Source organism: Leuciscus leuciscus (genome assembly GCF_965113295.1).
Source record: "Leuciscus leuciscus genome assembly, chromosome: 18".
NCBI classification, from domain to species: Eukaryota; Metazoa; Chordata; class Actinopteri; order Cypriniformes; family Leuciscidae; genus Leuciscus; species Leuciscus leuciscus.
The window spans coordinates 31,624,052-31,642,024 of NC_138742.1; the positions used below are offsets into that span (position 1 = coordinate 31,624,052).

Genomic DNA, 17,973 nt, shown 5'->3' on the forward strand with positions numbered 1-17,973 from the left:
CACTAAAATAATAATCTTAAAATTCTAAGTAAATTTAAGTAAATATATGGGAAAAATACATAACGATTAAAAATGTTGGGATCAATAAAAAGTTCCAGTGAGACTTTTATTGAGCAAAGATGCTGTTCTATTCGTCAGAGAATGCATTGTGTTTCCACACATATATTCATCAGCGCGACTGTTTTCAACACTGATAATAATCATATGTTTGTTGAGCATCAGATCATCATATTAGAATGATTTCTGAAGGATCATGTGACACTGAAGACTGGAGTAATGATGCTGAAAATACAGCTTTGATCACAGGAATAAATTACACTTTACTATATATTCACATAGAAAACAGATATTTTAATTCGTAATAATATTTCACAATTTTACTGTTTTTACTGTGTTTTGGATCAATAATTCAGCCTTGGTGAGCAGAAGAGACTTCTTTTAAAAAGATTGAAACATTTTACTGACCAAACCTTTTAACGGTAGTATATGTGTGTTTAATAAAGGGTAAAGAGAGTTAAAATATATTTTTTTTGTTATCAATAAGTATTAAAATTTTTGTCTCATAGGGCATATCTTACCCCTAGAGTCAGACACTTAATTGGTCGAGCTCCACACCCATTTTGTGCTTTGTGCTCACAAAATACTTTGGGGACTTTTATGCATATAATGCGGGACTGCCCTAAGATTTATGATTTTTGGAATAAGGTGTTACAATCATTGTCTGATCTGATTGATATTCAGCTCCCTATGGACCCTGCTTTACATCTTCTCAATGATGACTCTAAACTTGAAGGCATGAATGAAAGGTCTAGAAAAATTTGGTTAGCTGGTCTAACAGCAGCCAAGAAGATCATTGTTCAAGTCTGGGTTCCACCCCACAACTTAGCCCATAAGCATTGGCTGAATACACTCTTAGAGATGCCAAGATCAACGGCGCTACACCTCGGACTATACAAACATGGAACAATGGAATTACCAGAGTTCAGGACATTTTACTGGAAGGTTAGGACACTAAGTTGATTGTTCTATAACACTGACTGTGCTACACTGATAGTTATGCTGTATCTCATGCGGTAGGGGTGGGAGGAGGGGAGGAAGGGTGGTGTAAGTGTTGCTGTGGTATCTGAATTGTTACTGTTGCCTTTGGCTTGCTCAGTTGGGGATATTTCATTTAATTTTATCAATCAATAAATTCCTCTTGAAACAAACGTTGTTGTATTATTTTAATTTAATACTGTGAAGCTGCTTTGATACAATCTGTATTGTGAAAAGCGCTATACAAATAAACTTGACTTGACTTGACAGTACTTCTTTTATATTGTTACCCTCTAATACAATAAAAATTGAGTACAAAAAAAAAAAAATTATTAAAAATGTTGTGCTTGTTCCTTGGTCATCTTTTCTTTTCTTTTTTTTTTTTTTGGTCTCTCTTTTGTAATTGGATGTTGTTGTTGTTGTTTTTTTCTTTTTTCTATGCAATAATGATACACCCAACAAGTACATCGCTATTTAATATGCAATATCATATGATATTTGTTATTCTATAGTCTTTGATATGGCACACAAAAATGGAAACACTTAAGGATTTTCAAAGCCGTCGTCTGATTGGTTGAATTCTGCAGGAATTATAACGGTTGTACACAGTCCGCCTGGAAACAAAGATGCCGTGAAGCCAAACCCCCTCATGGAAAAGAAAGCCGTCGTGTTTACAACTGTGACAATGAGCGCTTATCAAAATCAACTAAACGCTGGATTTTCAAAAGTACGTGAAGTTCATGGCAAAGACTCTTTAAAATACGTCCAAGAGTTTTACACAGTTGTTGCAGGGACATCGACGTTACATTTCCACGCCCCTAAACATGACGCGGAGCAAGACAACCTGTGATTGGTTGCTTTACCTGTCAGTCAGACTAGGTATAAAGAGACAAGAGAGGATGAATTGTGAGAGTGCAGTGTCACTGATACCCATAGTGATGTGTCGTGCAGGTTTATAATTACACTTTAACCTAGATTCAGCCTCCAGGATCACATTATGAAGACTTTATGAACAAATTCAAGGCATGAGTCCTCGTCATACGCAGAGCTGGTCGGTATGTAAGACTACACTCGCCACAACGCACCGAACACAAACATTAACACATGACATCACAGGGAGACGCATCACTGCAGAGGGCCAATCCCAAAACATCAACACGTAACTTGAGACCTCTGAGCTTTTAAATGACACAAAACACACATGAGGAGTCTCACTGTGACATCATCGGTTCTGCGGTGTCAGATGCACAACAGCAGGCGTAACCCTTAGCAACCGAGGAGGAAGTGCTGCCTGATGACTCAACAAACACCGCAGGAACAGCTAATCATAAAAGAAAGCCACAAAAATGACAAAAGATACAAAGAAAAAGAGTTATTGGTAGACTTGTATATCGGCCAGGTCAATTGTTTCATTGACATCTATACATTCTCCATAAAATATTGTGCTATGCATAAATCAGCATTCAGAGTCCATTAACAGTTGCCATCATCATACGTGGCAATTCAAGTCACACAAAGGGAGGGGTCAAGATAAGGGGTTAAGATATATTTATTGCTGGTAAATTTGATGTGAAGATGTAGAAAAAAAGTGAATTTTGAACCATTTTGACATTGCCATCAGCCACACTACTAAAATAAAACACACATACAAAAGCACTGTGCAATAATGGTAAACAAATGATGTTGGACTGAAAGAGAAATGGGTGGCCTATAGAGAGCCTAAGTCCCTCCCCTTCCGGTGGACCACCATGGGACCTTATTTCGGAAAAATATTGTATGGTAGTCAATGGCGAGAGACAACAAATATTTTGATCTCGTTTGAATTGTGCCCTGAATTACACATATGATGTTTGTCAATTTAAAAGATACATTTTAAAGTCATGAAAGTCGCAGTTTGATGTAAAATTGTTGAGGTATAAGACTGTGAAAATACGTAATTACAAAGACTACAAACCCAAAAGGCGCACATGTGACGTCATACCTTTTCTCTCAATGAATGAAGCTAACTTTACTGAAGCTAACGCCTGTCATTTTTCCTATAGTCTTACGTTATAATCGTAACGTTACGCCGTCATGCCTGAGTGTTTTGTACCAGACTGCACACATACGTACATAGTGCGAGACGAGAGATGTAGTTCATTGAGTGATTTTCACATAAAACTAAATGTTACTCTTCTGTTTTATGACAAACTGCGACTTTCTTGACTTTCATAATTATCTTTTAAATTGACAAACATCATATGTGTAATTCAGGGCACAGTTCAGACGGAATAAAAAGATAAGTCTCTCGCCATTGACTACCATACATATTTCTTCCGAAATAAGGTCCCATGAGCCAGAAGCGGAGGGGAGGGACTTAGGCTCTCTATAGTGCAGTAAACCTGACTGACTCCATCGAATCTGAACCCACTGCTCCACCGTATAATGACATCACGCATCATGTGCAGCAGTTCGGCCCTTTTATACCGTATCCAGTAGAAACACTGAACGCGACTGCCCTGACTGCAACACACACGACACGACTGGAAATCTGCAGCGCTGGGAAGCGTCTGAGCACATGACCTCAACACACACGACACGACTGGAAATCTGCAGCGCTGGGAAGCGTCTGAGCACATGACCTCAACACACACGACACGACTGGAAATCTGCAGCGCTGGGAAGCGTCTGAGCACATGACCTCAACACACACGACACGACTGGAAATCTGCAGCGCTGGGAAGTGTCTGAGCACATGACCTCAACACACACGACACATCTGGAAATCTGCAGCGCTGGGAAGCGTCTGAGCACATGACCTCAACACACACGACACGACTGGAAATCTGCAGCGCTGGGAAGCGTCTGAGCACATGACCTCAACACACAGGACACGACTGGAAATCTGCAGCGCTGGGAAGCGTCTGAGGCTCTGAGCACATGACCTCAACACACACGACACGACTGGAAATCTGCAGCGCTGTGAAGCGTCTGAGCACATGACCTCAACACACACGACACGACTGGAAATCTGCAGCGCTGGGAAGTGTCTGAGCACATGACCTCAACACGGAAGCGTCTGAGCACATGACCTCAACACACACGACACGACTGGAAATCTGCAGCGCTGGGAAGCGTCTGAGGCTCTGAGCACATGACCTCAACACACACGACACGACTGGAAATCTGCAGCGCTGGGAAGCGTCTGAGCACATGACCTCAACACACACGACACGACTGGAAATCTGCAGCGCTGGGAAGTGTCTGAGCACATGACCTCAACACGGAAGCGTCTGAGCACATGACCTCAACACACACGACACGACTGGAAATCTGCAGCGCTGGGAAGCGTCTGAGGCTCTGAGCACATGACCTCAACACACACGACACGACTGGAAATCTGCAGCGCTGGGAAGCGTCTGAGCACATGACCTCAACACACACGACACATCTGGAAATCTGCAGCGCTGGGAAGCGTCTGAGCACATGACCTCAACACACACGACACATCTGGAAATCTGCAGCGCTGGGAAGCGTCTGAGCACATGACCTCAACACACACGACACATCTGGAAATCTGCAGCGCTGGGAAGCGTCTGAGCACATGACCTCAACACACACGACACGACTGGAAATCTGCAGCGCTGGGAAGCGTCTGAGCACATGACCTCAACACACACGACACGACTGGAAATCTGCAGCGCTGGGAAGTGTCTGAGCACATGACCTCAACACACACGACACATCTGGAAATCTGCAGCGCTGGGAAGCGTCTGAGCACATGACCTCAACACACACGACACGACTGGAAATCTGCAGCGCTGGGAAGCGTCTGAGCACATGACCTCAACACACACGACACAACTGGAAATCTGCAGCGCTGGGAAGCGTCTGAGGCTCTGAGCACATGACCTCAACACACACGACACGACTGGAAATCTGCAGCGCTGGGAAGCGTCTGAGCACATGACCTCAACACACACGACACATCTGGAAATCTGCAGCGCTGGGAAGCGTCTGAGCACATGACCTCAACACACAGGACACGACTGGAAATCTGCAGCGCTGGGAAGCGTCTGAGCACATGACCTCAACACACACGACACATCTGGAAATCTGCAGCGCTGGGAAGCGTCTGAGCACATGACCTCAACACACACAACACGACTGGAAATCTGCAGCGCTGGGAAGCGTCTGAGCACATGACCTCAACACACACGACACATCTGGAAATCTGCAGCGCTGGGAAGCGTCTGAGCACATGACCTCAACACACACGACACGACTGGAAATCTGCAGCGCTGGGAAGCGTCTGAGCACATGACCTCAACACACACGACACATCTGGAAATCTGCAGCGCTGGGAAGTGTCTGAGCACATGACCTCAACACACACGACACATCTGGAAATCTGCAGCGCTGGGAAGTGTCTGAGCACATGACCTCAACACACACGACACGACTGGAAATCTGCAGCGCTGGGAAGCGTCTGAGCACATGACCTCAACACACACGACACGACTGGAAATCTGCAGCGCTGGGAAGCGTCTGAGCACATGACCTCAACACACACGACACGACTGGAAATCTGCAGCGCTGGGAAGTGTCTGAGCACATGACCTCAACACACACGACACATCTGGAAATCTGCAGCGCTGGGAAGTGTCTGAGCACATGACCTCAACACACACGACACGACTGGAAATCTGCAGCGCTGGGAAGCGTCTGAGCACATGACCTCAACACACACGACACATCTGGAAATCTGCAGCGCTGGGAAGCGTCTGAGCACATGACCTCAACACACACGACACGACTGGAAATCTGCAGCGCTGGGAAGCGTCTGAGCACATGACCTCAACACACACGACACATCTGGAAATCTGCAGCGCTGGGAAGCGTCTGAGCACATGACCTCAACACACACGACACATCTGGAAATCTGCAGCGCTGGGAAGTGTCTGAGCACATGACCTCAACACACACGACACGACTGGAAATCTGCAGCGCTGGGAAGCGTCTGAGCACATGACCTCAACACACACGACACGACTGGAAATCTGCAGCGCTGGGAAGCGTCTGAGCACGTGTGATCTGGGTCACGTCATCAGACTCCAGAAATCTAGTACTTGTAATTAGATTATATATTATGTTTTTAAATGCAAATAATCTGATTACGGTTACTTTTTATGGATTACATGATTACATATTCATACAATGGCAGTAAATTGTTTCTACTTTTATTATTTTATAACATTTTGATTGTTTTTATTTTCAAATAATTTATTCATTTCAATTGTACATTTTTATGATTTAATCAATCATTAGCTTTTCATCAACTCACAATCCCCCTGAAGTTCTTTCATTAATCCCAGTTTGGGAAACCCGGCATAATATGCGTTTCATGTTGTGTATAACAAAGAATGGACAATATTTTCTTTATAATTTACATATACACTCACCTAAAGGATTATTAGGAACACCATACTAATACTGTGTTTGACCCCCTTTCGCCTTCAGAATTGCCTTAATTCTACGTGGCATTGATTCAACAAGGTGCTGAAAGCATTCTTTAGAAATGTTGGCCCATATTGATAGGATAGCATCTTGCAGTTGATGGAGATTTGTGGGATGCACATCCAGGGCACGAAGCTCCCGTTCCACCACATCCCAAAGATGCTCTATTGGGTTGAGATCTGGTGACTGTGGGGGCCATTTTAGTACAGTGAACTCATTGTCATGTTCAAGAAACCAATTTGAAATTATTCGAGCTTTGTGACATGGTGCATTATCCTGCTGGAAGTAGCCATCAGAGGATGGGTACATGGTGGTCATAAAGGGATGGACATGGTCAGAAACAATGCTCAGGTAGGCCGTGGCATTTAAACGATGCCCAATTGGCACTAAGGGGCCTAAAGTGTGCCAAGAAAACATCCCCCACACCATTACACCACCACCAGCCTGCACAGTGGTAACAAGGCATGATGGATCCATGTTCTCATTCTGTTTACGCCAAATTCTGACTCTACCATCTGAATGTCTCAACAGAAATCGAGACTCATCAGACCAGGCAACATTTTTCCAGTCTTCAACTGTCCAATTTTGGTGAGCTCGTGCAAATTGTAGCCTCTTTTTCCTATTTGTAGTGGAGATGAGTGGTACCCGGTGGGGTCTTCTGCTGTTGTAGCCCATCCGCTTCAAGGTTGTGCGTGTTGTGGCTTCACAAATGCTTTGCTGCATACCTCGGTTGTAACGAGTGGTTATTTCAGTCAAAGTTGCTCTTCTATCAGCTTAAATCAGTCGGCCCATTCTCCTCTGACCTCTAGCATCAACAAGGCATTTTCGCCCACAGGACTGCCGCATACTGGATGTTTTTCCCTTTTCACACCATTCTTTGTAAACCCTAGAAATGGTTGTGCGTGAAAATCCCAGTAACTGAGCAGATTGTGAAATACTCAGACCGGCCCGTCTGGCACCAACAACCATGCCACGCTCAAAATTGCTTAAATCACCTTTCTTTCCCATTCTGACATTCAGTTTGGAGTTCAGGAGATTGTCTTGACCAGGACCACACCCCTAAATGCATTGAAGCAACTGCCATGTGATTGGTTGATTAGATAATTGCATTAATGAGAAATTGAACAGGTGTTCCAAATAATCCTTTAGGTGAGTATATATATATATATATATATATATATATATATATATATATATATATATATATTCAAATCTAAGTGATAAATGAGATGGGTCAAAACAGTAATCTAAAAGTACTCAAAAAGTAGTCAGAATAAATCACCTAAAATATGTAAATCTAGATAACGTTACTATTTTTATGAAGTAATTTGTAATCAGTAACGACTACAATGTGCAAGTAAATCTGCCCAGCGCTGCAAATCTCTGCATTCATGATCCAGCTAGCCGAGAACGTTACCTGTATTATCTTCAAGACTGGGAACCACTCAGGAAAACCTCAGAGAGCTGACCATCTCCCATTAGAGGAACTATCTTAAAGTCTCCCTGTGGTGAAAATAACGCTTTTACTGTTGTTAATATGTCTATGTGGTGTTTTTAATATGCTTTCAGACAAACCATGTGTAAATTCATAAGTCGACACCATTACTGAGTATTTTCTCCTTAAAACTGCAGTGAACCAAAGACAGTCTCAAAAACACGCTTTGAAATCGCTGGTGTTTCTGACGTCACAAACTACCTTGTAACCAATCAGATCAAAGTGTGATCGTCAACCAGTGGATCTCTGAGCTGAGTGAGTAAGTGGAGGCGGGGCTCATTTACATATTCATAGAACCACGCATACTAAATGAGGCAAGGGTGTAGAGTTACATTCAAGCTATTGAAGACATGAAGACATTTTTTTTTCAAGGAAAAAACTTTAAATACGTAATTTTGGTGATCAAAGATTTGTTTTAAGGGCTAGAATGATTGACTAAAGGGGGACTTTAACCTTTAAACTGTCCATCAGTGACGAACAATAAGGAGATGCTGTAGCTGCATTTCCTTATTGCTCGTCACTGATGGACATCTGGAGAACTGGAAAGCTTTGGATACAGTTCTGATGCAGTTTAGTTATTAAAAGAAAATAAATATGCATCATTCTCACATTGAGATCATGTCTGCCTTTAAAACAACTCACCAATGACCAGCAGGCTGAAGAAAATGGTCATCCCGCTGGACTGCTCCTCTTCCTGGGCCTTGACCCCCGTCTGCTCCGGCAGGATGGGCTCATTTTTAGGAGGCTCAGGGGTCGCGGGCTTGGGCACAGCTGTGGTGCTTTGAACAGTGTCATTGCTGGAGCTTTCGGTGTCATTCCTGTCAGATGAATACATTTCCATAATATATTATTACACATTTTACTTTATAATCCCTTTTTTAATTTAATGTAGGCCTACATATTATCTCCTAAGATATATCTCAATGACGAAATGTATTTACCTCATGAAAATATATTATTCAAAGTTGTATGACATTCACATCTATATTGTCAATGAAAGTGGATGGATTTTCTAAACGCTCCTACAAAACTAACTTACTGAACAGAAAGACAGAAACAATAACTTATCTGTACAACATGACATTTACAGCCAATAACTGTAGGTAGATCTATACTTGTACAGTGAAGGTATTAGGTGGTAATACCAAGCTACTTTGATATATATATATATATATATATATATATATATATATATATATATACATATGTGTGTGTGTGTGTACTATGACATATTTGCTCGAACTTAGTGATGATTAACATGTGTTACTGAATATTATTCGTCACTGTACTGTACGGCACAACACAGCTGTCAATCACTCACTCACACTTTCTGCTGTTAAACCTACGAGCAAACTGATGATATGTGATAATATGTGCAGATATGTGATACAGTAATACCTGGTCAGCTGTTCTGCGTGTCCATCAGCAGTTTTCTGATCCTGTGAATCACTGTCAGACAGATTATTATTATTATCGACAGGTTCTTGACTGTGTGTCTGATCATCTGCCGCAACAAACCGCGCGAGATCAGCCGTCAATATTATTAATAACACACCGATTACAGCAGCTCGATTACTGACACTCATCGTGCTTATAAACATAAATAATCATTAGACGTAAGGAAAAAAACGCAAAATTAAACTCATGTCGCCACAATCCATGTTTCGCAGAGTAAATATATCGTCATCATTATTTACCCGGAAGCACTGGGAAATGTAGTTTTAATTTGTAGTTTTAAGCTCCGGGTGTTTTTAAGCATAAACAATGGCATAAAACATATATATCCTGTATTTATATTCACATCCTATACATTAATAGCATCCACAAAATAAATGACTTATCGTTGTATAGAAAATAAAATGTAGGCTAGTTTAAAAAACGGAGCTGATGCAGTGGTGTCTGCTGGGAGTTAGAGTTCATAAGGTGGGCGTGTCTACAATGCGCATTTCTGTGATGCATCAGTCTGGTATGAAAGGTTTCATGCCATTAGTGTTACTGTTTACATTTATGATCGACCTACAATGATTGCCATTTTCCGTTTGTGTGTGTGTAGGTGTAGCCTAACTATATAAACTTGATCTCAAACACTACCTAAGTTTGCAATACAGTCACTGTTTTATTAACACATTGTTCTGTTTTATTCCATTCCATTTTATTTGGTGTTCTTTTTAAGCTTGTTTTATTCGTGGTGTCGATGTTCATTAAGACAGATGGATTCATTTTTTTAGCTCATACTGTAGGGCTAAAAAAAAAAATAATTATAATAATGAATTTCCCCTTGGCGATCAATACGCGCATGCATTGGCTACTGTACATCCCTGTGTGTTTTACAGCCTTTGATGAAAACCGGACCATGAGTGCAGCGTTACGTAATCACGTAAAGTCATGCATTGCGATGTTCACACACTCCCTCCTGCCCTGATATCTGTGTGTAACGCGAGTCCCATGCTCTCCCCATTCATTAGCAGCGCGCGGGTGTGAGCGAGTGTGTGTGTGTGTGTGTGTGTGTGCTCGCGCGCTGTCCCTATACTGATATCTACACATGGAGATGATGAGACTCTGCTAACACGAGTGAACCGTCTAGATTGGATACCTTTCGGGATCGCACCTGAATCAGCGTGTTTGCGCTAGGACTCTCCATCTGGGTCTATTAACGGATCATATCTGCCTAGCCCACATATCCATTGAAGAATATCTGTCTATATAATGCCGACACATATAAGATTTCGGAGAAGGTCATTCCTCGGGCTTTTATTTCTCTTCTCGCTCTCCACTTCTGCACTGTACTTCATCTATTCAGCTCCTGGTATAGGTAAGGCAACATTTGTTTGTGTTTTTTATAAGAATAACATCTGAATACATGTGAAATCTGCGGTGTGATTATTATTTAGGCTGGTCTGTGTTTTTATATACTCAGATTTCTCCTTTGATGATGATCATACGATAAATAGCCTAATTATGTTCGTGTTTAATGTAATAAATCAGCGATCGGTGTTTGGAAAGAACGTTCTGTCAGACAAGCATCATGTATGAAGATCTCCATTTAGCCTATAGAGAACATAACACACTGAGTGAATTTCGCGTTTATCTTTTTGGACCGTTCAACTTTGTTTATAGACTGTATTCCAGTGAAATTATGAATTATGCTATACGTTATAGCCTATAGGTTATTCGTCCTTTCCGGGTGCGTTGGCTCGGACGCGCACAGTTTTGGGTGAAGCCCCGCCCACAGACGCTCCTTCCCGGCAGCGAGATGACAGTCCTGTGACCGCATGATTCAGTAATGAATATTCAATTGGGACATGCTGACGTTGTTTTAGTAACTCTCACTGGAGGAAAAACTGAATCTTAAATCTTAGTAGCCTAGCCTACTACAAAAAAGCCAGCAGGGTTCGTAAATGTCGATTCGCGAATAACTTTTAATTAGCTTTATTTAAATCTTAAATAATGCAGTATTAAACAACATGCTACATTAACAGACGTCATTACGCCATGCTTAAAAGATTATTTAATATAGGGCCTACAGATGAATAATTACAGATGGCATGAAATATAAAACTGTATATTTTTAGTCATGTCAAGTCACCTTTATTTATATAGCGCTTTTTACAATACAGATTGTTTCAAAGCAGCTTTACAGAGATAACAGGAAAATAATGCAAAGCGTAATAATAATCCAGCCATTCAATACAATGCATTTATTCACTGTATCTAATTTGCATATCAATGTATTCTTGGAGAAACATGTAATGAAAGAAGAGGTGGAATATTGGGAGTAGTAATTGGCAACATTTTCCTAATATAATCTAATATTTAGGAATATTGATATATAATTTCACTTTATCAATGCCTGATAAAGTCTTGGTGTCTATGCAGTGGACAGAAAGTCATATTTTGATTAAAAACATTTTCCTGAGATGTTGATTTATGACAAATAATTTGAAAATGAGTGAGATTTAAATGATAATTACAAAAATATTATCATATAAGAGTGCTACATTTAATCACTAAATCAATATCAGTCATATTTAAAGAAAAAGGAGAAAGAGTTTTCATGGTGAGACCTCCAAACATTTGGTGTCTCTGAAAAGCCCTGAATGTGCTTAGGACATCTGTGAGATGTAGGCTATGGTGTCAGAGAAACTCTTCTCCTGCGTCCTGGTAAACCTCAGACAGGAGTCCGGTGGGGTCAAGTGTGTTACTACTGTGTGCAGCCTGTGAACGTTTTACCATCAGTGTGGAAAAAGTAGTTTTCCAACATTGCGTTGTCGTTAATTATCAATGAAGTCACTTTAGAAACCATTTTAGCTTCCTTCTGCCTTGGGGGTTTCCGCTCGTAGTAGGTGTTTAAAAGAGGAGCAAGGGCCAGAAATGCTATGTGTTAATAATGAATGAAACTCGGCAAGTGGTGAGCATCCCGGAGGGAGGGGGGTGACTGACAAGTTAAACGGGAATGCCCTCTTCTGGAAGAAGGCTTTGTTTAAATGCAGGGAAACAGGAAATGTCAAGCCCCTAGTGTATTTCTGCTATTTGTGGGGCATACTTTTGGCTTCGGCACAGGATGAAATATAAAGATATGAGCTCTCCTTGGGAAACCAATGATTTTTGGTTGTCTTTGCCCGGAAAATAAAGCTTATAGGAATTTGTTAAACAAATTCTTAAAAAAAAAAAAAAACTTGTGTTAGTTTTTGTGTTCATGTAGATCGGATGTTTTTACTGTGATGGAAATCTATTCTTTCTGACATACTGTAGTTCAAAACTGAAAACACAAATGATCTGATCATCCTCCATAACACGGTCACTATTTACATCTCATATCGTTACCAAGGCAACTACTGCCGCTTTTGTATTATCTTCCTAGAGCTCCGTTATTAGACCCTCAGTGGAAAACGCACGCGTAACCGTAATTGGACCGGCTGGACCGGATCGGCACAGAATGGGATGAGAACCGTTCGGCCGACGGTGGAAAAGTGGCTCTTGTCTAAGAAACCGGGGTTGGTGTGTGCTGTAAATATGTGTGTTGATACATTTTTATATGCGAATAAAAGTCTACATTAAATCTGTTCATCATATAAAACGTTTGGGTTAAACCGCGGATTCATATGGAATACTTTATGATGTCATTATGAACTTTTTGAAGCTTGAAAATTTTGGGTCACGTGGACTTGACATCAAAAATGATGAGGAAATATATACAAAATTTCTCTATTTGTGTCCCAGAGATGAATTAAAGTCTTCTGGGTTTGGAACGACATGAGGGAGAGTTGGCCAAATGAAGAGTTAACTAAACCTTTAAGTACTTCATTTGGTAATACAAATTTGCAGATTTGAATGAGCTATAGACTTAAGTAAGATTCCTCGTCAACCGTTAAACCCGTGAGCACTGTAAGATTATATGAAAACACTGAGGTTGCAGGAGTTTTTGCATCAACATACTTCTAACTAACAACTACAATTAAACTTTACGACTATGTCAACTAGTAGACGGTTAGGGATGGTTAGAGTTAGGGTTAGTAGAATAAGTTGAGATGTAGTTGCAAAGTTACTTATAGTCAGTGGAATGTCTACTATAAGTGGATCATTGAAATAAAGTGTCCCTTTTTGAAAATGACCATGCCACTGTCACAGGTATGCAGGGAAGAAGAGAGGTGAGGCTCTTTGAGCAAACAGCCTTTATTCTGTGAACGCACAAACACAAAGACAATCCAAACAAGAGGCCAATGGCAATAATCCAATCCAAAACCAAATGGCAATAATCCCAACAGGGAAATGTAACAGCTTTACAACTGAAGTGTAAAGACAATGACCAACAAACAAGGACTGAAACACAGTGGGTATAAATACACTGGGTAACAAGAGGCTAACAAGCAACAGGTGAAGGTCATTAGTCATCATGGTAACTAATGAGGGAAACTATGGAGACACTGGCTGCATCCGAAATCACATTCTCTCTTCAGTAGATACTTATTTTAAATAAGTAATTACCTATATAGTATGAATATAGTATGAATGTGTGTAGTATTCACCATGTTGTCATTATCACATGATCTACCAGCGTCAGTTGCATCGTTTCACTGCCATTCACAAATCCTCTCCCGTGGCCTCATGGGATAGGAAAGTGTCCATCGTATGCACACTTCTTGCCGGAAGTAGTAGGTCATCCGGGTACTTTTTCCTACTTTTTTATTAGAACTGTGAATCCAGACACACTGTTTTTCGCCTACTATACAGGAGGAAAGTTGGCGATTTCGGATGCAGCCAAAGGCAAACAGGAATAAACAGGAAGAGAACACAGGCACAGCTAGACAACAGAATATCAAAATAAAAGTCCTGAAACATAAAACACAGTCGAATCATGAGTCACCTTGACGAAAGTATTGGTTACCCTCTTAGGTCAGTTTTTAGGTAATTTCTAATTCGTCTTGTCAAAGGACAATGCATGTTTTCTGTTTTCAATATTATATTTATATTGTGCATTAAGTGCAAAAAAAAAAGTGTTTATTTTATAAAACAAATTACTATACATTCTGGGCGGAATATCCTTAAATTGTATTAGGCTATATAAATTTATATTATATTGGTCATCGATCACCTTGCTCTCAAAGTCTCGACTAAAAATATTGTAATTAATTAATCGAATCAATTGCAAGTAAATCCCCAAATGACAACAGTTGAAATGGCATTGTTGTGGCAGACAAAAGCTTTGAATAGACATTGAAAAAAAGAAATACCTTTAGCAGTCAGTATATTCTTGATTAGTTGGATTAAAGTAAACATGCAGACTGATGTCTTTGGCCATGCAAAATTAAAGTAAGATTATTGAAAAAGAAAGAATGTATGCGAGAACTTTCTGTGCATCGGTTGTCGATTGGATGTTGAGATGTGGATGTTGAGATGTGGCCGTTGGAGGCGTTGAGCTTATAGTGGAGGGATTGAAGTGGACTAAATTCTTGGAGAAGTCCGGCATACAGTGTACGTCACCAGAGAGAAGTCACTTGTTTTCACCGCAAGATCCAGTTATGACATTTTGATGAAAAATAAAGAAACTTCACACTGTTCACAATAAGACCTAAAACAATGCATTTATAAATAGATAGGAAAGGGGTGAATGCCGACCATTTTAATCCCATTTCATTTTAACCATTTCATTTTAATGCCGACTTTATGGATATCAAGGACAATGGCCAGAATTCAGTATATCAGGAACCAGATGCAACTGACCTCAATTTGGCTAAATGCACACAATAAGAGTGACGTGTATCTCTCTATACTTGTCTCAATGGGATCCATGGAGATACATGTCTCATGTCCCCATGGAAACAACCCTCGAGGGGTATTTAATGCTAGTGAAGGTTCGAAGGCCACCGAAACCTTCAGTAAAGCACTCACTGCTCTTTTCCCACACACCACAGCTCGGGGGAGGGATCGCGGGACACAGGTGTGTCTGATTGATGCAGTTTATTCAATTAAACCTAGAGAAAATCCTGCTAGAGCACAGGTCCTATTTATAGACGCGGACCCCATGGAAACCCAGGTGCCTCCATTCGTAGGAAAAAAAAGAGGAAGAGGAACTATCTTTCAGCAGGACTGCCTTTGTTCCAATCCTGAATATCCAGTTATGGTTCAAAAGGGGTCAGATCTGAGGATTGGAGGAACAATGAAATACATCTGACATAATCCTGATGTTCATGAAATCATTGTTGAAATTGTTGAGCGGTCTCTATAATCCACGACTACAGGATTAGATCCATTATTATTATTTATTATTAATTCTTTATTTCAGACCCATGGGTCCATATAAATAACTTACGTCTCATTGATTCCCATGAGACGATGCTCCTATATGAGATTATAGAAGTAGGAATCAACATCTTTGTTGGTTCTGGAAAAATATTCCCACTAACCAGGGGTGCGTTTCCCGAAAGCATCGTTAACCAACTATGGTCGCAAGTTCCGTCGTTATCAGCATAGTTCAACGATTTGGTGTTTCCCGAAACCATCGTTCAAACGAACGTTCGCAAACATCATCGCAAACTTGTGTGGTTGGAACGACAAGCATAGTTTCTAGTTTACATTAGATGTAGACTGAATAAATCCTTATCTTTAGCAAAATAAGCAAGCTGACATTCAGTACAACCCGTGTTATTTATTTAGAATACATACAAATGTAATTTATGTCTTTTAGTTTGTCAAGAGATTTAAAGCACCGTTTTTGAAGACTGCGCATGTGCGAACGTGCTCTATGTAAGAACGAGCCAAATATTGAGTCTGGTAATAAAGCAAAATAACTGCGAAAAATTAGAAATGGTCTTCAGATGCCATGTCTGTAACTTATATGACAAAATCTAGCGTTAATTCGATCTCAAACAGATTAATTAAAATAAGTTATTAGTCCACCACGTGCGAGACGTCATAAACCAACGTGGTTGAACGATACTTTGCGACAGACAGTTTCGGGAAACAGTCGTGACTAGCTAGTTGATTTCTCCAACGATGCATCGTACTATGGTAGTTAAGCAGCGAGCTATATAGTTGTACGGGAAACGCACCCCAGATCAGCTTTTAGGGTTAGGGTAAGTCTTTGGACTGGGGTTTGAGTTTATCAAACTGTTTTTCCTTTCATTTTAGTTAATGATTTTGAGGTCTGTTTGTTTGAGAAATGTTGATCATTGTTGAAGTTTGCTCAATGAACTTAATTAAATTAAGGAATACTTTTCCTCGCAATTAATTTAGGTCAGACTTAGTACAATAAGATGGAAATAAGTTTATTTAAACTTATACTTTTTAACTTCCATTAGGAGTGTAACGAGACCCTCATGTCATGATTCGATACATATCACGATACTAAACTCACGACACGATGTTATTGCGATCCTCCAAGACATATGATAAAAGGTTAACAAAAAAAGTACCATTGATTAAAATGCTAAATTTGATATAAAATTGTGTGTGTAAATGAATAGATTTGGTTTTGGTGCTGAAACCCAAAGCACAGGACAATAGAGACACCAGAATAACAATATTCATGATTCTGAAGCTGAAAATACAGAATTATTCTAGATGAATATGCTTGCACTCTGTCACTGACCAGATATATTTAAAATAATGTAACTATCCACAATACAGATTGTTACATTTTTGTATTGGGATATATTGTGTCTCGATATATTGTTACACCCCCCTAACTTCCATGTGTCTAACCAGACATGTCTTTAGCACACTAAAATGCACTATTGCTGGTTAGTATCACATAGGGAGTTTTAATGAACTTTATTGTAAAGTTCTCCTTCATTGTATTAACTCAATGAACTCAAAATATTAAAGCATGCAGGTAACTTAATTTTTTAAGTTAAACCAACTTTAACTGTATGTACAGTGTGCTGGGAACTACAGATCCACTGCCCAGTTAGTTATGTCAACAAAAATGATCCATGTAGTCCCAATGCAAACGAATTAAGTAAACTTCAGTATTAAGTTTTATATATTAGTGGATTGAACAAAATGAAATTAAGTTGTGACAAAAAGTTGCTTTAGCTCATGATTAATTAACTATACTGCAAAGTAAATGTATTACAGTAATTACATTAAAGTCACTTCCATAAAATAGCTTGTTACAATGTTATTTTTGTTGCCTCAACCTCTACTGATTTGAAATCCAACAATTCAGTCATTAGTTTTCGTAATCTTCACGACTTGTGTGACGCCACCATTGTAGAAAGCTATCTTGGAAAAAGCTGACATTCAGCGGCAGGAGATGTTGTCATTACTTTGATTTTGTTGGAAGAAAGATGCCAAAAACACCGTTGTCGAATGTAAGGCATTAATTATTGAACGTTACATGGATCGCACATCCACGTCACTTTGATCCCGATATACATTGACCCACCTATTATCACAAATCTTCATGAAATCTTATCATTTCTGGGTAACAGGTCATTACAGATTTA

At 40.1% G+C, this 17,973-nt stretch overlaps 2 protein-coding genes across 3 annotated transcripts in view; one reads left to right on the top strand and one right to left on the bottom strand.

Annotated features, from left to right (window-relative positions):
* slc9a8 (solute carrier family 9 member 8) overlaps nt 1-9,731 on the bottom strand; it is a 38,664-nt gene extending 28,933 nt beyond the window's left edge. Inside the window, exons 1-2 of one of the 2 annotated variants that reach the window (XM_082145118.1) lie at nt 9,425-9,731; nt 8,669-8,844 (exon numbers count right to left, since the gene is read on the bottom strand). In XM_082145118.1, the coding sequence (XP_082001244.1) occupies nt 8,669-8,844; nt 9,425-9,627 (379 nt within the window). In that variant the 5' untranslated portion in view covers nt 9,628-9,731. The remainder of the gene's footprint in view (nt 1-8,668; nt 8,845-9,424) is intronic. The other variant, XM_082145119.1, reaches the window with a different exon arrangement.
* A 737-nt stretch (nt 9,732-10,468) lies between these two features.
* b4galt5 (UDP-Gal:betaGlcNAc beta 1,4- galactosyltransferase, polypeptide 5) overlaps nt 10,469-17,973 on the top strand; it is a 38,305-nt gene continuing 30,800 nt past the window's right edge. Inside the window, exon 1 of the mRNA XM_082145217.1 lies at nt 10,469-10,838. Within this exon, the coding sequence (XP_082001343.1) occupies nt 10,733-10,838 (106 nt within the window). The 5' untranslated portion in view covers nt 10,469-10,732. The remainder of the gene's footprint in view (nt 10,839-17,973) is intronic.